The sequence below is a fragment of the Pteropus vampyrus genome, unplaced genomic scaffold (genome assembly GCF_000151845.1).
Source record: "Pteropus vampyrus isolate Shadow unplaced genomic scaffold, Pvam_2.0 Scaffold103, whole genome shotgun sequence".
NCBI classification, from domain to species: domain Eukaryota; kingdom Metazoa; phylum Chordata; class Mammalia; order Chiroptera; family Pteropodidae; genus Pteropus; species Pteropus vampyrus.
Genome location: NW_011888884.1, coordinates 4,613,402 through 4,638,368, shown reverse-complemented (window position 1 = coordinate 4,638,368; position 24,967 = coordinate 4,613,402). Strand labels below are relative to the sequence as shown.

The window sequence follows — 24,967 nt, the reverse complement described above, 5'->3', positions numbered from 1 at the left end:
CTGTGATCCTCCATCCCTGTTTGCCTTTATCTGATTTGAGTCACCTCCTGTTTGTGATTAGATTTGTCTGCTCCTCCTCTCTCTTAAAATAGCAGTTCTGAAAGCACTTCAATAGCTCAGTCATTTTAAGATTTTAGCCATGGCTCTCTTCCTTACTAATAGGCTTACTTTCCTCCTAGCGATTGCTCCATACTATAGGCTTATGAAAGCTTTCCTCGTCCCCCTTATCATTTGCTTCATTAATATGATTTTCTTATGTTGCATGTCTACCCCCACCCCCATCCTCTGTGGAGCCATTAAATTACTGAGTGTATTCTGTAAAGTTTCTCTCACTGTGCTCTAATTTCATGACCACATTTTTTCTCATCTGAAGCTATATTGCTTCTTGCATTTGGATTTCAGAATTTTTTTTAAGGATATTGTATTTTTAATTATATTTGGCCTAGTTCCCCATTGTCAGTGCTAGTACCATATGGGAAGTCCCTAGGTTAACAGTCGTGGTTTCTTCCTATGTTATTATCTTACTATTCTCCTTCCTTCCTCCCTTGCACCTTCTCACCTCTCTACTTAAGTGCTTTTGGAAGTTACTAAGAAGTTTACATGGCCTATGTGAAAATATGTCAATGTCTCATTTTACTTGGAACATTTTTCATTTATACTCTGCCTACATTGCAAAGTGAAGGGGCTTATGATTAAAAAAACTCGTATGTCCAAGAGTACAGTTAAAAATAGTCAGAAAAGGAAATCAGAAACCATTTAAAGCAGTCTATAACACAAAGTACTTATCAAGCATAGAGGAAAGTTTCTATAAAAAGTGAAAGAGGAACATAACCTTTTAATTATGCAAAGGCTTTGTGATTTTAGTAGTGAAAGAAGATTGTAATTGTGGTCTGAATGTTTCTTTGTAGTAGCAAAGAGACCATATTTCTCACTTTTATCTCCCGATAAATTTTTGTTTTAAAATAGAGAAACAAAGGGATTTTTGGTTAGTCCCCAGTTACTGTTGTCAACCTCTTTCATCTGACTTTCTCATTCAAATTCACCATTAACAATTGATTACCTGCCATATACTGGACCTGCTAGGGGCCAGATACACACATTATCTCATTTAGTCCTTATCATTAGGCTGTGAAATAGATGATATTACCGTAGTTCACAGGGGTTACCTTCCAAGATCCCCAGTGGACGCCTGAAACCGTGGATACTGTTTAGTATATGTACTGAACTGTACATATACTATGTTTTTACCTATGCATACATACCTTTTCACTTAAAGGAAAGACTTAGGGCTTCTCTTTGGCATACTCGAATTGCTAGCATCATTACTCTTGTGCTTTGGGGCTATTATTAAGCAAAATAAGGGTGATTTGAGCATAAGCATTATGATGCTGTGACAGTCAGTCTGGTAACCAAGAAGGCTACTAAGTGACTAATAGGCAGGGATACGCTGGACGAAGGGATGATTCACATCCCAGGATGGATGGAGCATGGAGTGAGATTTCAGCGTGCCATTCCGAACAGCTTGCAATTTAAAACTTATGATTTGTTTATTTCTGGAATTCTCCATTTAATATTTTTAGACCATGGTTGACTACAGGTAACTGAAACCATGGAAAGCGAAATCTTGGATAAGAAACCTCAGTATTCTATGTTAGGGATGAAGAAACATCTAATCAATCACACAATCACAGTAAGTGGTAGAGTGAAGGTTTGAATCCAGGCCTGTTTGGATTCTTTTTCTATGACTCTGTGATGATAAAGAATTGTAGTGGAAAGGTTAGCCATTAAATCTTCTAATATTTACCTCCACTTCCAGTTTTTATTCAGTTGTAGGATAAGGGTATGCTTAAAATGGCATGCTGATTTGCACATGTGTATGTATGTAAGGGATTAAATTTTTTTTTCCCATGTCTTAGTATTGGCTTAAAGTTCTGAGATGGAAGTAACTGCTCTGCAGTATCCTTGGAGAAGTCAGGAGAGAGGGGAAGGGACAACAGGGTGAAGGCGAAGAAGTGAGAACTGACCAGCCTATGCCTAGTCTTCATGCTAGCAGTTAGCTGCTGCTCTGAGGCAGAATGGTACTAACATTTTTTGAAATAGACACTTTACATGTATTATTTCATGTAATTCTCACAGCAGCCTTTGTGGTAAGTGGTTTTAGCCCCAATTTATAGATCGGTAAACTGAGGCACAAAGAATTAAGCAAGCATGTCCAACATCACTCAAGTAGAAAATGGAGTCATCAGTGTTACATTGATCATTGCAAGTTTATCTAACCCCAAAGCCCATGGTCTTTCCCTTAGAGCATGTTCACATTTCTAACAATAATAGCTAATATTTACAGAGCTCTTGCTATGTGCCAAGCAAGATTCTTACCACTTTACTGGATTATTTCATTTAACCCTTACAGCAGCCTTATGAGCGACCATAATCTTTATTTTACAGGTGAGTAAATTGAGGCACAGAGAGTTCAAGTAACTTGGCAAGGATCAGAGAGCATGAGAGTAGCAAATCAGGGATAGTCGCTACTCTAAATCTTCTTTCTTATAGTTTCAAGAAGTTTCTACAGGGGGTGGTGTTAAGGGGCTGAATGAAAAAGGTAAAGGGATTAAGAAGTACAAATTGGTAGTTACAAAATAGTCACAAAGATGTGAAGTATAGCACAGGGAAAATAGTGTTATAATAACTATGTATAGTGCCAGGTGGGTACTAGACTAATTGGAGGATCACTTCGTAAATTATATAAATGTCCAGTCATTATGTTGTACACCTGAAACTAACAACCTAATATTGAATGTCAACTCTAATAGAAAAATAAAAATTTTAAAAAAGGTTTCTACTAGCTAGAGCAATCCTCTCTGCTCTTCCACCCTCACTTTCTTCACCTGCACGATAAAAATAGAGGGTTGTTTAGAAAAAAAAGAATTTATTTGCCTTTTTAGGAAAGTATGTTTAGAGAGAAATACTTTTCTCTGAGAAATTGCATGTGAGTACAGTATTTACCACTGTAGGCTTGAGATCTAGCAGGACTGCTTAGGTAAGTACTAGTCATGATGCTTGATTATGATGAGTTAAACACCGCTAACCTCTGCCTTTGTTAGCTATTTTAATAAAGATAACAAGAACTCAACCTATTAAGAACCAAGTTGCAAGAATATTTCTTAACCCTAGTCTTTTCTCCCGATTCAGTCAGTTTGTCAGCAGTGATTCACCTTCCGGTTCTTATGCCCAGTAGCCTGTGGTTGAGTATAGGTTTTATTGCTTTGTTTTGGTCAACGCATACTTGACTCAGCAAGCACGATGAAGTTCTGAAGCATCTACCATTTGCCTTTAGCACTGTGATGAAGCATATTCCCATGAAATGAAGTGACCTTTGTGTCACATAGACCCAGTGCTTTACTCCTTGAGCCTCCAGTATTAAGAGCATGGTGGTACTTCATGGCGTAATTCTTTGGCTTGAATACAGCTTTATTGCAGGAAGCACACAGAAGTATTGTGTGCACTGAAGTGATAATAATTCAAAACCCACATACTTATTGTCCTTTGAATTTTTTTCTTTCATATTTACTTTATTGTATTCTTTTACAACCAAATACAACTAAAAAGTGCAGAAAGCTGGGTTTGAGTCTATGCTAATCTTTACTAGCTTCTATGGCCTTGGTAAACTTATTTAATCTCTCTGGGACTCAGTTTTCTCATCATGGGGATTAGTGATAATGTATGGTAAGCACCCAGTACAGAGCCTGGCATAGAGCAGATGTTCAATACAGAGAAGCTGTTATTATTGAAAAATGCAAAGATGATCTCATGATGTAAAAGCTTAGAGATTTGTTTTGTTATGGTAGTAAATAGTTTCCCCGTGCACTTCTTTGTGCTGCTTATGTGAAATCCGAGGAAAACAGTGGAATAGTGTTTGCAACAAGTAAAGATAGCTCTTTGTGCTCTTCAACAGACAAAAGAAGCTCATTATGGTATCAAGTAGTGACTGTTGCTATTGAAATGGTTTATTTGTATGTTTTTTTTTTTCTGTTTTTTTTCCTAGGGATTTATTTGTGGCTTTTCAGTAGCAACAGGTGCAGCAGCAAGACTAGTGTCAGGATACGACAGCTTTGGAAATATCTGTGGGCAGAAAAATGCAAAGTTGGAAGGAATACCAAACAGTGGCATGGACCACACCCATCGGAAGTGAGTAGACTGTTGCTAAATGATAAACACTATGGAAACTTTGAAGTGGGGGGAGAGAATCCTGCTTTTCTTACTGTTATAAAAATAATATCTTACTGAATATTATTTTTATATGACTCCTGTTGGTGTTTTTTTTTTTTAACTGTCCACTTGAATCATTTCTGGTCTATAAATAACTTTTTCCAGGAAACAGAATTAGCTGCCATGTTAAAAATGGGCTACCTTGAGGTTTTAATGAGTAAAGGCTTGATTTGAGAGGGTTACTGTTGTACTTTGTTTTTCTATTAGCCTTTAGGTTGTACACTAAGTTTTAACCTAGAAAATAACATGATATTTTCCTCTTTAAGATTATACCTGATGGGAGACAGAGGGATGATAATGGATTTTGAAACATTAAAGTTATGAAGAAACATTTTATAATGCATCATTTTTAAGTATACTTCAATCCAATTTTATAAAAGATGCATTTTCATTTTTTGGATTTCATGAAATTCCTGACTTAATTGCCTTTTTTTCCCTCTGAAAGTACTAGTATTTCATTTTTAATGTCTCTGGGGAAAATATAGTTTATCAAATATATTTTATTACATGATGTCAGTGTATTTGTTTAAACTGTATATTTATACCCCTATCAAACTTTATTAGATAGGTCTTCAGAATTAACTGAACTAATTTTTAAGGTCACTGGTTAACCAATTCTATTAATGAACTTTATAGGAAAAGGCCAAGCAGATAAAAACATTTTTAAGCTATATTTCTATTATGAAGCATTTTCCAGTATGTAATAACTGTTATTATTATATTAATAATAAAATAAATCTGTTGGTTAAATCTGGGTTCCTACTGAAAAATATAAAATTAATTTGATAATTTCACAAATGTGAAGAAATTCAAATAGTTAATTATATATCAGATATATTCCTCCATTTAATGAAAGAATAATGAAGTTCAAATAAATAAAATTTAAATAATGATAATAATATTGTATAGCACACCGTTGTCAACAAACATCTGATACCTAACTTTGTGAGGTGAATGTAGCAGAAGATGAGAGAATTAAATGACTTTCCCAAAAGTCTGGCAGGCAGTGGACCATTAGCTTCCATCTTATAGGCACCAGTATCCCTTGACAGGAGAAGTGACAATTGGACTCTTAGAGAGTAATTTGATGGATTGTTTCATTTATCTTTTTTGATTGCCTCATGAAATTAACACAAATTTTAGGCCTTGTATTATTTCTTGTAGCAAGATGACTCATATATTTTTTGCTTTTTTTACTTTTTATTTTGAAATAACTTTAGACTCACATAGAAGTTGCAAAAATAGTGCAGAGTTCCACATATTTTATTTTCGGAGGTAATGTCTAAGCTGTCAAATATTGTTTAAATCTCTAATGCCATTGTCATGTAACAAACATAAAATATCATTTAACTAATTGAGGAAGTAGGAAGAAAAGGATTGTCGACTTCCTCAGGTCTACTGCACATGAGACTATAATCATTTTTATGTCTCTCTTTTTAATTTTCTGTTGACTACAAGCATATTCTCATCACAAGGTTTGTGTAAATGCTCCTCTTCACGCTTAACCTAATGGAGACCCATTTGGTCAGTTTTTAATGTCAAATCCTTGGATTAGTCTGTGTACATTTTGACCTCTTACAAAGAGAGCCTGCTTATTATTCCAAAAAAAAGAAGTTACTTTTTCCTGAATGCTTGCATAGTTGGAGCCATTCACGGATAGCCATAGAGGAAATAGTTTCCCCTCACTCATATATACACATGTTTAAATTTATTTTTGATCCCTACTTGCTTCTTCTCTACATATGAGCATTATAGTGCTCACTGATTGAAGTATTTTCACTTATATATGGAAAATTTTTTAGATGAATAATACATTTTTGAATATACCTTTCTTAGGTAAGTCTATTTGGATTTGAAAAGAGGCAGAAAATCTTTGTGTTTGTTACATTTATTTTATCTTCTCTTTTCTGCTGAGTGCATTAGTTTCCTTCTTTTTCACTCATTTCCTCATACATCTTCGGCTTTATTATGACTAGTAGGCTCTTCCATAGCTATGGAATTTTTTTATATTTGTTTCGTGTGCTATTTCCTCAACTTGACCTTGATCACTTTCTCTCATTTCTCATCCTCAGCTCCTAGTACCTGGTACTTACTAGGCCCTCCATACGTCTTTGTTGAATACGTTTATGAATGAATCCTCTAAAATCTTGACTACAATTAACTCTTTCTTGCCATCATGAGTATTGTTTCCTCTTTCAGAAAAAAAATTTCTTTCATTCTTCATGTGGCTAAATTGTATTTGTCCTTCGGTTCTCAGTATAAATGTTCCTCCCAAGAAAGGTGTTTTCTGATCTCACAATTTAAATTAGGTATTTAAAAATACTCATTGTGTCCTGTAGTATGTGTAATTATACATTTATTTTGTGATTATTTGTTAAATATTTGGCTCTTCTAAGTTCTACAAGAGTAGAGATGAGGTCTGTTTTGTTCACTGCTGTGCCCTCAGTACCTGGAACATGGTAGGCACTCGATTAAATGTTTGTTGAATGAGTAAATAAATTATTTCCTTAGAGTATGTTCTGAGAAGTGGATAACTGAGTCCGAGGATTTGAATATTTTAAGATTATTAATGTATATTGCCGAATGGCTTTCCATCGAGGCTGTACCATTTACATTCTAACAGTGTCTGAGATTGCTTTATCTTTGCTGGTATTACTAGTTTTTAGTTTTTACTAATTGATCAACCCCAAAATGGCATTTTATAGTTTTAATTTGCATGTCTTTGGTTATTCATGAGCATGAACCTTTTTTTTTCTATATGTTTGTTGGCCTCTCATGAAGACTGCTGTCCTAGCATATCTGTTCTTGGTCTTCTGTCTAAATCTTCTCCAGCCTTTATACTGTGATGGGATTAAGTTCTTTAAAACACTTTTTATTGTCATTTCCTTGTTCAGGAGCCTTTTCTCTAGTTTTTCCTATAGTATCAAAGATGAGCCCACTCAGCCCTTGCCATTCCAGGCTTTCTGTGATTTGGACCCATTATACCTATTTAATCTTCTCTCACTGTTGCTCAGTGTGCTGATATTATTGTCCGTGATATTCAGTCGATTTTATCTCTGTGCTGTTCGCTCTACCTCTCTGCCAATCTGAATTCCTGAAAGACTTAAGGTGGGTCTCATAACTAACCTCTTCATGAAATATTTCAAAACTAACTTTAACTCATAGCGATCTTTCCTTTATATGAACTTTCCTATCTCATACTCGTTTTTCTATTGCCTCTAAGTCGTTCTCTAATTAAATTCTGTTTCTCATCTGCCTGCATTAATTATCAATTGCTAGGTAACAATATTACCATCAACTTTGTGGCTTAAAACAAGTCACAGACACTTTTACTCTCTCACAGTTTCTGTGGGTCAGTAATCTGGATATGACTTAGTTAGGTCTCCTGCTTCAGAGTCTCTCATAGGCTGCAGTTATGGTGTTAGTCAGGGTTGGGCTCTACTGGGGAAGTTCCCTTTCCAAATTCATGTGGTCATTGGCAGCACGCAGTCCTTGAGGATTGTTGGACTGAGAGCCTTAGCTTTTTACTGGCTGTCAGCTGGAGGACACTTTCAGTACATGCTATGTGGGCCTCTCCATATGGCCTGGGCCTCTCCATATGGCGGCTTACTTCAAAGCCAGCAAGGAAGAGCATCAATAGAGAGTCAGTTAGCAAGATGGAAGTTAGAATTTTATATAATGTATTTATACAAGTGATATCCTGTCATTTTGCCATATTCCACTGCTCAGAAGCAAATTGCAGGTCCTACCCAATCTCAAGGGTGGCAGAAAGGTTAAACAAGGATATAAATTCTAGGAGATAGTGATAATTTGGGCATTTTAGAGTCTCTCTGCCACACTGCCCAGCTCTGTCTCCCTGGAGCACTATATTTAGTATAACTCCTAGGTTTGAGCACCCAAAAGTTACTTCATAAGGGCTTATTGAATTGCAATAAAATAGGAAGGAGGAAAGTCAGGAGAGTGATGGAAGGGAAATGCCTTTGACCTCTTCTAACCAGAAAATTTAAGATGCCAAGGTGACTATTAGAATTCTATTAGTGGCAAAGAAAAGGCAGTATTTTATTATCATTGTAATTATAAAATGTTCTTTTTCTCCAAATAATATTTTTGACCTGGTAGTATATTTACTGTAATAATAAGGATACATAGAGAAATGTCAGACAGTGTTTTATGAGAAACGGGAATGTCCCAACTTCAAATAATTATGTTCTCAGGGTTGATTTTTAAGTTGGTTGTTGCAGATATATAAAACTTTTCTGCATAGAAACAATGTTGTGAATAAGGCTCTGAGGCTGGGTCAAATTAGAAAAGCTCGTTTATCTTAAAACCATAAAATGTCAGAGATGAAAGGGATCTTTAAGATTCCCTAGCCTGTAGCCTCTTTAAAGCATTCCATCAAATATTTGTGAGTGACAACTGAGGCCTGGAAAAGAAAATGATTTGTTTTGTAGCGGAGCTATGGTAGATGGTGGTAATGGTATATAGGACATGGTTATGGCTTACAGCCAGTTTTTTTGGTGCTCGGAAGTCAGGTGATAATAATATATTTTGAACTCTGATGGTTTCAAAAACATATCTCCTATCTCTTCCTCCACATTCTTGATTGCCTACAATTTTCCAAACCATAAAGCTAACCTTAGAGTGTCAATTTTTAGACAGTCGATGAGGAGGAGGAGAAGAAGATGGAGAATTATAGTAATTGTTCCCAGAGAGGAAGTCCCCTGTCTACCTATCAATTTGGATGAAGCAGGGGTGCTTCTAGGTCTAAGATACCTGAATTAGTAGTTATGGGACTATGCTGAGGCAAAAGTCTAGCTCTGTTGGCCCCTGGGGAAACGATTGGAGGAGGGTAGCTATTGTGTTTCTACTATGGACATTCTCTTGTCCTGGGTGCCTGGGATGGGAGAGGTTATGGCAAGGTGTCAGTGGCTGTTGGTATGCATAGGTTATTGTAAAGCCTGGTGAGGGTAGGTAGGGAACTACTTTTAATTTTTTTAATAGAGGCATTATATAATTATTAGGACTCTGTTCTTCTACAAACAATCCTAACACAGAGCTTAGTGTCTAATTTCTTTGATACTCTAAAAAATTTTCCCATTGTATCTCATTTATCAATATTGATTCTTCCACAGAGTTTCTAAAGATGCTTTTTTTTTTTTTTTTTTTTTGGTACAGATCTAACTTTCTTCTTTATCTTTTTGTCCTTCCTCTAAGGAAAGTTCCAATCACTAATAAAGGCTCTGTGGCCCTAAAATGCCTCTTGGGTTTCAGGTAACCATTGTTAACAGTCTGTATAGGAAGTATAGTCTGAGGAGGTTGATGGCATGCATGGCTGTTGTCTGTAGGGGGTATTTTATTTGAGACCTTTTTCCAATTTCCTTTATAACCTCTAGCAGAGTATCTAGTGAAAATCAGTGAGTTTCACTTCTTTTCTTTAACTGTCTCATTCCCCAGAAATCCACAGCTTAAAATGTTTGTGCTGGACAGGCGCTTGAGATCACTGAGCCCCTTCATCTTATAGGTGAAGAAACTGGGGTGTAGGAAACGTGAGTGACATGATGAAGACGAGATATATCAGGGCTAGCGCTCCACTCTCTACACTCAGTCAGTCTAGTGCTCTTTGCATTATTACTGCACTGTCTCTGGTAAGCTACACAGTGATCCAGTGTCCCACCTTTTTCACTTTTGGGGCCTCTCCCTCCCGACATTTAAAGACGAAAGGAATTTTTGGTAGAACATGCAGAGAAGAAGGGGCAGGTTATATAAATTAATAAAGTTATAACTAAAAAGAATTTGAAAAGAACCAAAGCACTTATATAAGCTGTGAAAGCTTTGAATAATTTGTGTTTCTTTCTCTGTCTGTGTTTCTTTCTCTGTCAGGTAAAGAATATGAATTTTAATGATAGAATGCTTTATTCTCATTTCACTTTTGGATAATTTTACCATTTGTATATTTATTGGAAAACATGTAGCTTAGATTGATAATGTTAATTTTTGTAAGATAATTGATTAATAGACAATAGTCTTATTTTAAGGAAACTTTATAATTGCTGCATGGATTCAGAGTAGGACTTTAGTGGCTCAGACCTCTGTAGGTTTAATGTCTGGTTCAGTCTACCCCATGATTGCTAATTACTTATTAGCTTTTGAAAAGACTTATTTAGAGGCTTAGTAGTGATATTGTATCAATATGGAGAATGTGTTCACTTTTAAACTACTCTGAGAAGATTGCCAAGCTTTCTGGGTCTATTCCACGCCATATTACCATCTGTTTTAGGAAGAACATTCTAGTGTGGAAGACAAAATACACAGATAAAACTATGATAGTATAATGTGGGACATCCTATAAAAGCGTTATATATGAAAGCTGGGTGACTCCAGCAGGCTAGTGGGAAGGGGAACATAAGGCAATGAGATGGTAGCTTTGGGACCACCATTGTATTAGTTTCTACTGCTGCTATAACAAATTGCCACAAACTAAGTGGCTTAAAACAACGAAGTTCTCTAAATTACAAGTCTGTACACAGCATGGCTCGGCTGGTTCCCTTCTCCAGATCTCACAGGGCTGAAATCACAGTGTCTGCAGGGCTGCATTCCTTACAAGAAGCTCTGGGGAATGAATCTTCTTCCAGGCTCATTAAGGTTGTTGGCAGAATTTGATTCCCATGTGGCTATAGGACTGAGGTGCCATTTTGTTACTGACCGAGGAGTCGTTCTCAGCTTCTAGAGGCAGCCTATATATTCTGTAGGCTATATTCTGTGGCTGATGGTCCCTTTCCTTCAACAACAAAGGGTCATATCCTTCTCATGCTTCAATCTCTCTGACCTCTCCTTTCAGGTAGCATCATGGTTTCAGATTGTGCATGAGGGTCGAAGAATCTCTCAGCCAATGATTGCGGGGGTTCAGGGACAGAGTCATCTTAAGTAAGGTTTTAGAGCCCCATTTAGAAGGTCTGGGTTTCAGAGCAGAGCTTGCATCCTAGCAGGGGAGAATCAAATAGTAGGTCTCTGGAAGAAGGGTACACATAGCTGGTGAATGGGTGGTCATGTGGATTCTTGAGTTGAGCAATGGCTCCAAGAACCCATTTCTAGTGAGGATGAGATTTGGATTAGAATGCCAAGCTTGGTTCTCACTGGTTGATGAACAGCATGGGCTGAGTCTGCAGTTGGAGTTCTGTAGGCCAGGCTAAAGCCAGGTGAAAACTGGCCTACACAGGAGGGAGCTCCCAACTCTTTCTTGTAGAATTGTAGAGAGATAGGATAGGGAGTCCCATTTATCTACTATGCTAATGTATGAGTCTTACAGAGTGTTGGGGGTATTCTTCAGAGCAGCCCAGGAGATCACTTGCTCCTTCCCACACTCAGGGATAAGTTTGAACAAATGGAGATACTCTAAGCCTTGGATGATTGTAGTTTTGCTTTGAGGGAAAGCTTTCTCCTACCTGCCTCCTGTCAAGTATTCTGATTCCAACATTAACCTACCACCTCTCCTAGTTTGGTTCCACATGAAAAAGAGCAGCCTGGATAGATACTTCACTTGAACTTGCATTCGTGGCTTCATTTTCCCACAAATTCATAAGCATCCAGAAACAGTAACATTTATGATATTCTAAATGGAAACTTCTTGCATTATTTATGCAGGTTTTCCTAAACTTTTATTTTCCTCTCATGGCAAATGTTAGAAGTTATAAAATTGATGGCTAAATTTTCAGAAGGTGAATTTAGAAAGGCATACTTGGAAAATATTTTGTGACTATACCACTCTTTAGCCTAAATTTTTGTTGACTCTTTACAAAGGTAATGCTTGTATTGCTAGTGTAATTCTACCTCTAAGATAATACTTACTATGGATGATACTGCTAGCAATGTGAAAGAAGAGACCCAAGTATATACTTTAGAAAATGTAGGAGTCGAAAATCGAAATGTTTTGCAGATTCTAAATAGGGAAGTAAAAAGCTATTTAACAGAATTAGATGACATGTATGTACCAAGGCAAGGATGGAATGACTGGTTTTTCTCTGTGTTAAGTACCTAGGTGTGTATACTCGCTGTATCTAAGCTAAACAGCCGATTCCACATGCCCAGTCCAGTCTCACTACTTGGGTTGGTTCTAGGTTTACCAGGCAGCTGTAAAGATTCTGCAAAGCTTTTGTTATTGTACATAAGCTCATGGATATGACCTTTGTAATATACTTTAGGCAATTATTAACTACTTCAACTATGAATTTTATAGTTATCAGTTTGCCACCTATTTATGTTTATTTGGATGTGAGAGTTGAGGGCAGCTGAGAAGTTCAAGGGTCCACAGTCCGCACATGACCACTCTCCCTGTGACACCAGTTACAAGTTCAGGGGTCCACAAGAGCACCTTTGTGTTCGATAGTTTGCCTGAAGGTTTCACAAAATTCACTGAAATCTGTGATACTCACAGTTATGGTTTATTACAGAGAAAGGCTGCAAATTAAAATCGGTCAGTGAAAGAAGAACATAGGGAAGAACCTCTGTTCTTTCCTAAGGGAGTCAGGGCATGTTACCTTTCTGGCATTAACATGTGACAGTACACATGGAGTACTGCCAGCTGGTGAGCTCACCCAAACTTCAGTGCTCGGAATTTTTATCGAGGCTCCATTATGCAAGCATGATTCATTGCCCATGTTACTGATTTCAGTCTCCAGCCCCTTTTGTCAAACCGATAATGTATAATCCTGGTCTTTCTAAGAGTGGTCAGCCTGCCTAAATTCTATCTGGTGTAGCCTGTCCCCACCCTAAATTACACTGTTAAATTTAAAATGACCCAAGGCCCCAGGCAAATAAAGATGCTCCTCAAAGGCTTAGCGATTAACTCCCAGAAGCTCAGGGCAAAGTCCAGACCTCTTTCTGGGTAGGTTAAATTCTTTGCTATCCATTGAGAACCTTGAGATTAAATTGCATTTTGTAAAGTATGTTTTCAAGATGAAACGTAAAATATTTTATTTGTATAGTTTTATGAAGGTATAATTTACATGTAATAATCTACCCATTTTAAATGTGCGGTTTGAGATTTGGTAACTATATACAATCATGTACCTTCTACCATAATCTTCTGTTGCCCCCTGAAAATTACCTCATGCCCCTGTGCAGTCAATCTTGTCCCCATCCTTGTCCCCAAAGAACCACTAATCTGCTTTCTATCAGTATAGTTTTGCCTTTCTTAGAATTTCATATACCTGGCATCATATAGTGAGTATGTATGTATGTATATATACACATATATAAATATACACACACACACACACATATATATGTAGTATATAGTGTTTTGGGTCTGGCTTTTTTAACATAGCATAATAATGTTATTGAGATTCATCTGTTACTATATCAGTAGTTTGTTCCTTTTTAATAACTGAGTAGTATTCCATTGTGCGGATATACACATTTTGTTTATTTGTTCACCAGTTTTTGGATATTTGCATTATTTCTGTATTTAAAATTATTTTTTTTCTATTGTGAATAACACTGCCTTGAAAATTTGTGTACATGTTGTTGTGTAATATTTTATTACTGTTGGTTAGATACTAGGCTTAGGATTGCTGAGTCATATAGTGAGGTTGTGTTTAACTTAATGAGAAATTGCCAAGCTGTTTTCCAAATGGTGCTGTTTGTACCATTTTGCTTTCCCACTTGGAAAGTAGGAGGATTATAGTTACTCCACCTCCTCACTAATATTTTGTGTTGTTAGTCTTTTTAATTTTAACTATTCTAGTGTGTATGTAGTAGCATCTCATCGTGGTTTTAATCTGCATGTTTCCAGGGACCAATGATGTTGAGCATCTTTTTAAGTGCTGGTGACCATCCATACATCTTCTTTTACATACTTTTTTAAAAAAACAAATTAGTCTTCTAAAAAGTTATAGGGGTTTGTTATGTATTCTGGATACAAGACCTTTGTCAGATACATATTTTGCAAATATTTCTCTTATCTGGTTTCCTTTTCATTTTCTTAATGGTACCTTTCAACCAGCAAGTGTTTGATTTTGAAGAAATCTAAATTTATCCATTAGATACATTTATTTTTCTTTTCAACCCAAAATGTATTTATTTAATATATTCATCATAAGGGCTCAACCAGAGACGCAATTTAAAAACAAATAAAACAAATATGATACCACAGCAGAAGATACAGAGTCTTATACAGAAATCAAGGAAAGGACAGACCATCTAGGAAAAAGTTAAAAGACAGCACAAGGAGAGAGGCTGGACAGCTTGGATCCAGGACTCTTGGCTGGAGACTTGCTTTGTGTAGGTTTCTTGCAGATACTTCTTAAAGGCAGTGAGGATTTTCCAGAGCTGGGCAGCACGTGTGTTTGTTCCTGACGTCGTATAGGGCAAACCACTTGTCCTTCAGGATGTCTAGTTAGATGTTACCCTGGGTGTCCACGCTGGGATGGTAGCAGGGTGTGAGGGACTTCATGGTGGGTGCATTGTAAAGGTAGCCCCTGGGGAACTCTAGGGAGAGCTTATACCTCAAGTCTTCATAAACTGTGCCAGCTGCTCCATGGATGGTCCCCGCCCATTTGAAAAGGCTGTCAGATTCAGGGAAGGCAGAAATTCCTTTGTCACCAGACATCACGTCACCAGTCATCAGTTCTTGCTGTGTAACCTGTTGCCCACAGGGCCCCGCTTAGCGCCCCCGTTGGCCTCGGCTCCTTTATGGGCGGCCGCAACACTGGCAGCCGCTGAGTCGCAGTTTGGAAGTCCAAACTGGCGGCGCTAGCAGGGTCACAGAAACTCGGAGAACAGGACTGTAACGGCAGGGCTCCCATTAGATACATTTAAAAACACTCGAAAATGTATCTTCTTAATGGTTTATGATTTTTATGTTCTAGCTAGAAAATCATCGATTTACCCCAAAGTCACAGAGATTTTTTCTTTCCTTCAAGTTTTTCATTTAGCTCTTATGTTTATGTCTATGATCTATTTTGATTTAATGTTTGTGTACCATGTGAAAGGTCAAGGCTTATCTTTTTTTCCCCCCATACAAAAATCTAGTTTTTCCAGCATCATTTATTGAATAATACAATTTGCCAATGACGGGGGATTGTAACCTGAATATTTAGGAGATTAAACAAAAACATATCTTGAAATGAGATGCTGAAATCATGGGCTATAAAACATACGCCTAACTGAATTCAGTCATTTATTTTATCAGTAGACAAAATATAATGAAAAAGATAATGCTTGTTTTATTAAAAAATAAAATCTAATAAGATATTGGGCTAAACAGAAAATTACAATATTTTAATAGGAAGAAAGGAAAACAAATAGTAAGAGATATGTAATCTACTCTTGCCTGAGAAGTCTTAATATAATAAATATGAGAACACTAACAAAGTTAATTTATAGCTGTAATACGGTATCAGTTACAATCCCAATAGGATGTTGAATTGAACTTGATTGATAATATAAATCACAGAGTAAAGAAGCAGGCAAGAACTTCAGGGGGAAAACCTTTTTAAAGTTTATTCTTGTTTGCAAAATAATTTGAGAGGATTAGAGTTAGGTACATGTATTGTAAGATAAGTAAATGGAGATAAAAAATCAGGAGCCATGCTACCAAGTCATGAATAGCCTAGATCAGAAATCTAGGCTAAGTGTAGTTACTGAAGTTGAGCACCCAATTAACTGAACTTTCTGTCTTAGAAGGTAGAAAGGGAAACTGTGGGTTTCGCCGGAGGTTGCAAAGCCAGAGGACTCTAGGCAGTGCTATAAATCACTTAAGTGGGCTGGAAACAAAACAACAGGGAATGCTGGACACTTTGAACTTTATGTGTGTGTGCCTCTTAAAAGAAGATTGCTGCTACTCAGTTCTAGCTGATTTTTGGCACGTGGGTTGATAGGCCCAGTGATGCTAATTTTTCATAAGAAGTCAGAAATCTAATGGCGGAGGGAGAGTAGGGCACACATGACCTATTGTCTTAGTTTGTTCATGCTACTGTCATAAAATATCACAGACTGGGTGATATTTTATTTTTCATTTAATTAATTAATTAATTAATTAAATTTCGAGTGGCTTTTAAACAACAGAAATTTATTTCTCTTCGTTCTGGAGGCTGGAAGTCCAAGATCAAGGCACCGGCACGATGTCTTCTTTCTGATTCACGGCACCTTCTCACTGTGCCCTCACATGGTGGAGGGATCTCTATGGAACCTCTTTTATAAGGCACAAGTCCCATTCATGACGGCTCCACCATCTTGGCCTAATCATCTCCAAAGGCCCCCCTGGAAGTTAGGATTCAACATATGAATTTTGGTGGGACACATTCAGACCATAACACTTATCGATCTTATGATTTTTAAATATTGGTAATTACTGTACTCACCAATCAAAACATGTAAGGGGGAAGGGTTACTCATTGTCTGAGTAAGGGTTATGTATCTATAGTTGTCGTTGTTTAATTAATGGTTATGTAGCTTAGAAGGGAACAAAAAGAGTTTTGCCATTCAAGACCAAAACCTATTCCAAAGCATATTATTAACAAGACTACCCGAATGTAGATTAATTACAGTGATGGAAACAAAATAGAAATATCAAAAGTAAATTGATAATAGTTTAAGGTATGATTAAACAAGTTACGTAAAAACTGAAAGCAGTCAGTTTTAAAACAAAATACATTTTTAAAGAAATGTTGAATGATAACATAAAGAAAACTACATTTAGATTTATCTTAATTTATACCATGCAAAATAAATTCCATGTGAGTCAAATACTTTAAAACAGATGTTATACAGTACCTACCTTTGTTGTGGAGAGGAGGTAATTTGGGCATTGTTGAAGCAGTAAAGAAATAAAGTAGTACCAAGGTAGATATGTTTGATCAAAAAGTTTGATTCTCCTATATAAAAATAAAAGCAATATCTTGGCTATAGAATTTGTAGTTTTTCTATGATGGGTAAAATTTTTCATGTAATTAGGAATATATCTATATGGATAGATCCAGTGGACAGATAACCAATGACAGTTTATACTGGAGAAAATAACAGCAATAATGTTTTTGGCTTAAAGATGCTCATTTGCAAAGTTAATAGTAATACCTACTTGAAAGGGAGAAATATGATAAATGATGCATTCTCCTTTGCACATTCCCTGGAACCATAAGTGTTAACTGCTATTTATTATAATAATTTTCATTATCATTATCTTCCAAAATAAGTTTCAAAGTTACTTATTAAAGCTTCTTCTCTTTTTAACCAGATGGCGGAAACACAGCTAGTTTACCCAACTGTGCATTTGTGTAATTTACAAAGTTCTTTCACAGATTGTGTCATTGATTTTCACTCAAGCCCTGGGAACCGTCTGAGTATCTTCTCAGTGGGGACTTTCAGGATTCTCTCTTCCACAGTCACAGCTTGGTCTTTGTCATCGCTCTTAATTGCTCCAACCAATAAAATCAATTCAAACTAATTATTCAAGAATTCCGCATTCTGACCACAGCCTTCTCTCCTTCTAGCTTGCTTGTATGTTCTCCTGTGCCCGTTGGAACCTTTCGTTAACCCCTCGTCCTTTGATTCCTGTACTTCCTAAGTGCTCTTCTTTCTTTAGTTTTATGCTTATTTTCTCTTACAATATAATTATTTCATAATGTTTTGACATTATCTAGTGCCTATCTCTGCCTCACTCCGTCTTTCTCAAAGATGAAAAAGAAATCTATGGTGGACAAAGGATTTAAATAGACATTACTCCAAAGAAGAGAGATGAATAGCCAATAAGTACACGGAAAGATGGTCAGCATCATTAGTCATCAAGGAAATACAAATCAAAGTTGTAACGAGTTACCATTTCACATCCACTAGTATAGTTGTGATAAAAAGGATGCATAGTTACAAGTATTGGCAAGGGTGTGGAGAAATTATACTCCTTATACATTGCTTCAGGGAACGTAAAATTGGTGTACTTGGTCTGGAAAACAGTCTGGCAGTTCCTTAAAATGTTAAGCAGAGTTACCATATGACCCAGCAATTTTGCTCCTTGGTATCTACCCAAGAGAAGTTAAAACATAAGTCCATACAAAGACATGTATGCAAATGTTCATAACAGCATTATTCATAATAGACAAAAAGGGAAAACAATACAAATGTGTACCAGCTGATGAAGAGATAAACAAAATGTGCTGTATTTGTACAAGGGAATATTATTCAGCCATAAAAAGGAATGAAGTACTGATACATGCTACAACATAGACAGACCTTGAAAACATTATGCTGAGTAAAGGAAGCCGGTCACAAAAGACTACATGTTATATGATTTTATTTATATGATCTGTCAGAATAGATAAATCTATAGAGACAGAAAGTAGATTAGTTGCCTAGGGCTGGGCATTAGGAAGTGGGGGGTGACTGCTAATGGGTATGAGGTTTCTTTTTGGAGTAACTTAATGTTCTAAAATTTAGATTATGGTAATAGATAAACAACTTAGTAAAATATACCTAAAAACATTGAATTATACAAAATACTAAATTGTACAGTTTATAGGTGAATTTTATGGTATATAAATTATATATCAATAAGTCTATTAAACTAAAAAAAATAAATCTCTAGTCATTGGCTCTTAGCACATAATATTTCTCAGTAAGAGTGCTAGAACAAGTTGATTTTGAGAATGCTCCCTCTGACTATGTAGTATTGACAGTGAACTTGAGATTAAATAGAAAACATCTTCTTTCTTATAGCTCTTGTGAAATATTTTTAAAAGGTGTTTTAATTTTCTTCCTCGTCTTAGTATGAGGAACATAATTTTATGTCTGACACTTGATTACCATTATGGCAATTATTTCCCCTGGCAGTTATTTATAGTACATGTATAGGAAGGAGACAGACACTGTAGCTAAGTAGGAGAATCATTTTTGCCCCATGGAAATCTCTTTGGGGCTTTTGACAATCAGTTCAAAACTATGAAGCATGAAGTCTCTCTTTAGAAAACTACATGTGAATTTGTACATGAAATTTTGCGTACAGTTTCAAAGGGGTCACAGATTGCACCCAGGATAAGAATCTCAATTTACACGCTCACTTTGGTGATCTTATGTACTCCCAGGGGTGAGGTTATTATTTATATGCCGATAATTCCAAAATCTCTGTCTCCTGTTCTGATTTCTCTGCTAGAATACTACAGCTAGCTGTCTAGGTTCACTTGGACACTCCACAGATACCCCAGACTCAGTTGTCTAAAGTTGGAACATGATATTTATCCCTTTATACTATACTCTTCTTCCTGAGTCCCCTGTCTTATTGAATGTAATAGGAATCCAAACCAGAATGCCCTAGCCACCCTGGTCTAAGTGAGGTACTAAGCATCACTCTTAATTTATACCTTTCCGTCCACATATAATTAGTCATCAGGTCTTCTTAATTGTGCCTGAATGCTTTTGAAATCTCCTTTTGATTCCCATTCCAGTCTAGTCCAAGTCGTCATTTCTTGGTAAGGATTCAGTAGCCTCTTGACCAATCTCCTTACTTTCTTACTTGCCTTTAATTCATTCTCCATGTTGCAGCCAGTGAACTCTCAGTGGCTTCCCAGTGTTTTTAGGGTGAGCTCCAAACTTTCTAACACCTTTGCTATCACTTCGCAGGCCCTACATGATCTGGCTCCAGCTCATCTATCGAGCCATCTGTCTTTTTCATCAGTGTCTGTCGCAGCCGTCCTGACATTTTTCTTTTTCTGAGTTATGCTATGCTCTCACTTTATAAGCCTTTGCATGCTCTGTTCCCTCCTGCTCCCACCTCCTTCTCTCTACACCTGACTAGCTCTTACTCCTTCTTTAGGTCCTGGCTTTAGATTTTTCTTCTTCTGGACTCCTATCCCGACTCTTTATTCACGGGGCCCTTTCGATGCATCCTCTGCTATAGCACTTACACACTTTTGTAATTGCCTCTCTACTCTCCAGACTGTAAATGCTGGGAAGGGAGACACTTGTTTGTGTTGGTCTTATTTATCACAGTTGCTTGTGCTTATTTAGCCCTGCACCTGGCAGCGATGTTAATAAATTTTGTTGGATGAATGAGAGTATTTCCTTCTACCTAATATATCTTCTTCCTTACCTTCCCTCTATCCCTGCCTCACTTGGTAAAATCTTATGTAATTACCATCCATTTATTAATTCAGCAAATAGGAAAGGAGCTCCTTCCTTATTCCTGACACTATTTTAGGCACTGGGATATAGTGATGAATTAAACAGTCAGATATCTCTGCCTTCTGGGAGCTGGTATTCTACCAGTGGAGATAGATAATAAACAGATAATAAGTGAATTATGTACTGTGTTAGTGAGTGTAAGCTCTGAGGAAAAACAAATAAAGCAGGAAAGATGGATAAGGTACATCAGAGTAGTGTTGGCATTCTAGATACGGTGGCTGGGGAAAGCTTCATTGAGAAGGTTACTTCTGAGTGAAGACTTAAAGCAAATGAAGGAGCTAGCAACAGCCACACTGCTTACCTGGAGAAAGAACATTTCAGGAAGCTAGAAGTGTCAAGGCCCCATGGTGAGAGTGTGCCAGAGTGTCTGAGAAGCAGAAAGGAAGCCAGTAGGAGGTGAGGTCAGAGGGTAGCTATCCTCTGAGTATAGCTGTCTTAATCTGATTCCTGGGCTTCCTCCACAGTTTTAAGTTGTTTTCGGCTCTCAGTGCTGTGAATTTACCAGAAGGAATATGGAAGTTTCTCGTAGCAGTGACCTGTGAATCAAGGGCTGTAGAAGTGCTAATGTAGAAGGCTGCCATGCTAGTTAGCGTTCATTTGCTTCTCTGGAGGTCAGAGAGGTGCATGCTTAAGCACTTCTTTAATGAGTCTTACTTCTTAGGACTTTTTTGCCTTTTCCTCACTCGGACTGGGGAGACAGTAGGAAATTGGAACATCACTGTCATCAGCCACATGGGTCTGTTTCACCTCATTCCTTTTCTTTTTGTCCTCTAGCCTGTGTCCACATAGTCTTGGGGGCACTGTGAACATCGTATAGCTCTCTCGGCCACTCTCTAGAGTTACAGTTTTAAAGACAAATTGCTGCTCTCAGCTTGTTTCTCTCTCTCCCCTTAGCTTTGTTCCAGAAAGCTGAGGGCTAACAAAGTTTTAGTTATGAGGTGTTACAGTTAGGTGTGTTGAGTTAGTTTGGATTTTACCAACTTTAGTGCGCTGGCCGCATAGCTCTATCATTGTACACGGCCCTTCATGGGGCAGTTGGGTCACACCCCAGTAGGATGACTGGAATTGCCTTGCTGGCACCTCACACAGGAAGTAAGAGGCTTCCTCTTGGCAAAATTCCACTGTGGGTGGTGGACAGATCCCCAGCTCTCTGCAGTCTATATTTAGCAATAGCAGAAGCCTCTGCTAGGCTGTGTTTTTCCTTTTGGTATAATTCACGAACAGCACCATACTCTGTAGAAAGGGGCTATAAATTGTAAATTGATATGAGGTAATAATTGGGAAAATGACCAGGGTCCATTTTTATTTCTCTCTAGGGAAAACACGTGTCAGGAATCACTAAATCAGAAGGCGACAGAGGGATTTTTCAGCCAGCTTGCCAGCTTTAGCACTGCAGTGCTTGCGTCCTGATTAGAGAGAAGAGAAGCCAAATTCGGCAGGAGGCGGCCAGCAGTCCTAGTATCTGCTTGCCACCTTTTGCTCCAAAAAGCCTTGCCGCAGAGAGTTGCCATGGCAGCAGGAGGCAATTTAATGGCAAAGGCTTGTCTCTAGAGCAGCACCGCTGGTGCCCCAGCCTTCCTCTCTCTGGCCTTCAACCTGAGGGGCTGGTTATACCTGGCCGTCACTGTGCCATGGCCATCTGAAGGCACATTGCCTGATGGAGTAGAGCTTTAAGATCCTCCGGATTCTGAGAATGGCTGCCTCTTCCATCCCCTGCTTCTTCTTGGCACAAAGCCCTTTGATGTCCTATCCTGTAGTCTACCTTATCAAATTACTCACAGTTCTTTAAATGTCCTTTCATGTTTCTGTGCTTTTACGCGTGCAGTTTCCTACTCACTTTCAAAATGTGGCTTAGATACTGCCTTCTGCCCTATAATGCTTCTTCTAAGCCCTTATCCTCCATGCAGAATTACACCGTTTCCTCTGTCATCTCAACTTTGCCATATGTCACGTGATTTTGAAATGACTCTATATATTTGTCTTTTCTAGACTGTAAGTTACTTGCATTCGAGAACTGTTTTTTTTGTTTTGGGGTTGGTTTTTTTTTTTTTTTTTTTACTGAATTTCACATCCCCAGGGGCTAGCCCAGGAGTGGGCACGTTGAAAATACTTAGTAATGTTTGTTCAATGAATAAAGTGTTTTCATATCATCCTATTTAATCTTTATTATGGGAATGTTGCATATCACATAAAGGACAGAACTTCCATGTCCAGGTAGGGCTTCGTCTGCTTTGGGTTCCCACAGGATTGACCCAGTTTTCGATTGGTCCATAACTGACTCTCCAGTACATTTATTCTCTCTCTCCAGTTTGAGTGAGAATGGCCATGCTGCAAAGAGCAACACTTGGGGATCAGTCTCCTAAGGGTTCAAGTCAGTGTGGCCTTTGGTTTGTTGACCAACTTGTAAGTCTCAGTTCCTGCTTGTTGATTTAGGATGTGCGAGGGCAGTGCCAAAATGCTTTGTGGCCCAAAGTAAATTCTTGATTAATCTTACTTACTTTATCTTACTCTACCTTCTGGGGAGAAAGTGAAAGCAAAATAGAGGTTTAAACTAGTTTTGAACCTTCTCTGGCATCTTTATCTGCACTAGATCATTCTGTGGCCATCTTCCTGCTCTGGACACAGCTTTAAAGGTCACTCTTTTCTGTGCCTCTTGTCCCCTTTTCTGACCTTTCACGGTTTAGTGCCCTTCTGTTGTCTCATTGTCCCATTTTCATCTTTGGTGCATCTGTCCCCTCAAGTTCACTGTGTAGATAGACCTTTCATTTAGATATCTTTCCTCTCTTGTCCTTTTGGGAATAACTCATTATTGTATTTCAAGAATTTCATTTTAAAATGAATTTATCTTTTTCTCTCCTTTGGTAATTCCCAGAAACCACCTAAACTGTATTACATGTTTACATCCTCTGTAATGTTTGCTTTACAGTTTAGTCTGAGCATTTTTTCTTCATTCCCTAACTTTTGTGTACAAAGCTCACTTAGGCTGTTTAGCAATTCTCTTTGCAAATATTCTTCTCAGTATTATGTGATCATGCTGTATTGTTGTACCTGCCAACGCACGCAGGTGTCTAGGCAGTTTAGTTTGTGGAGTATTTTTCTCTTGTTGCTTCTCTTCCTTCTTTAATTCCTGCTTTTGCGATTTTATTCATTCCAGCTCCTCTAAAGGATGTGAAACTTAAAGTTGTTTTTAATTTATTGATAGGTCTAGTAAGAGACTCATTGAGGATAGCAATGAAATTTACCTTTAACTTAAGTTTATGGGTTTTCTATGACACTGGTTCTCCACCCTGAAAGGATGAGGCATTGGGATGACCGCGTATAATCAGAGTTGCCTAAGATACTTTTAAAAAATTCATATGTCCCCTTCCTTTCCCAATCATTGGCCTGATGACAGAGTGAAAGTAGGCTGTATTTTAAGAAACTGCTCTAGAATGTTTTATAACCTCTTACCTGGTGTCTCTCACCCTCTCGATTGGAAAACTCTCATCTGTAGATTTGTCAGTTATAATAATCTGGTCTTCCAGTGCCATGCTTATTTGAGAGTTGTCTGTTCCATTTCAAAAAAAATAAAATTGCCACATATAGTTCATTTTGTTTTAAGTAAAAACTGAAACTAAGGATATATAAGCCTGGCTAAGGGCATTTTCAAATCAAAAGGCAAGACAGTGCAGTTTCAATGAATCATAAATTTGATACAAACAGTTGTAAATATTTAGTTAAATACTAATTAGTTAAATATAATCACTTATAAACATGTTTCCAGGAATTGGATGCGCTTCAGAATGCTGGAAACAATATGCAAACTTAATATAGGACAGTTAACATTATTAGTTGGGTTTATAGGAAATATTTTGAGAATAGAGCAGGTTGGAAACCTGTAAAATTCAGAATCAGACTAGGTTTGAATTCATGCATTGGCATCTGCTAGCTTTCTTGGGCTGTGTAGTTATTGCCTTGGTGGGAATGGGGGTGTCTCGGTTTTGTCTTCTGTAGACTGGTGATGGCCTTTCTCCCAGAGTTGTTATGAGGATCAAATAAAGTCATGAACGTGGCAGTTCCCAGCACCCAGACATCTAGTAAGCATTACTAAAATCTGAATCTAAGGCCTATAAATTATTATTTAAAACAGTGTTAGGCGTGCACACATGCATTGTGTGTATGTGCATTTGAATATGTGAAATGTGTGAGGAATTAAGTATACTATGTACTTAGACTGTGGAGGTAGGTGATGGTTTTGAGTCTAATGGCGTGTACGTATGTGAGTATATTTCCTGAGAATGCCATTTATAATTATTTTTTTAGTTTTGTTGAAGTAGATTCTTCCAAACTATAAACAGGCTAAAAGAAAATGTACATGGTTAATTTTGCAGTATTTTAGTCATTGTAGAATTCTTCTCTCCCTCTTGTGTTGTTTTCTTTGTACTAGGTCAGTTCTGGAAGCCTCCTCAGTCCTTATCAAGGCTAATGACCTAATAGTCATGAATACTCCCACACAGATTTTTCTTCCAAGTGGTAGTTAAATATTAGTGTGTTG

At 37.4% G+C, this 24,967-nt stretch overlaps 1 protein-coding gene and 1 pseudogene across 3 annotated transcripts in view; one reads left to right on the top strand and one right to left on the bottom strand.

Moving 5' to 3' along the window:
• SLC44A1 (solute carrier family 44 member 1) overlaps positions 1 to 24,967 on the top strand; it is a 131,441-nt gene that overhangs the window by 11,469 nt on the left and 95,005 nt on the right. For all 3 annotated transcript variants that reach the window (XM_011364965.2, XM_023533490.1, XM_023533489.1), the window contains exon 2: positions 4,043 to 4,185. In XM_011364965.2, the coding sequence (XP_011363267.1) occupies positions 4,043 to 4,185 (143 nt within the window). The remainder of the gene's footprint in view (positions 1 to 4,042; positions 4,186 to 24,967) is intronic.
• LOC111742882 lies at positions 14,322 to 14,902 on the bottom strand (annotated as a pseudogene).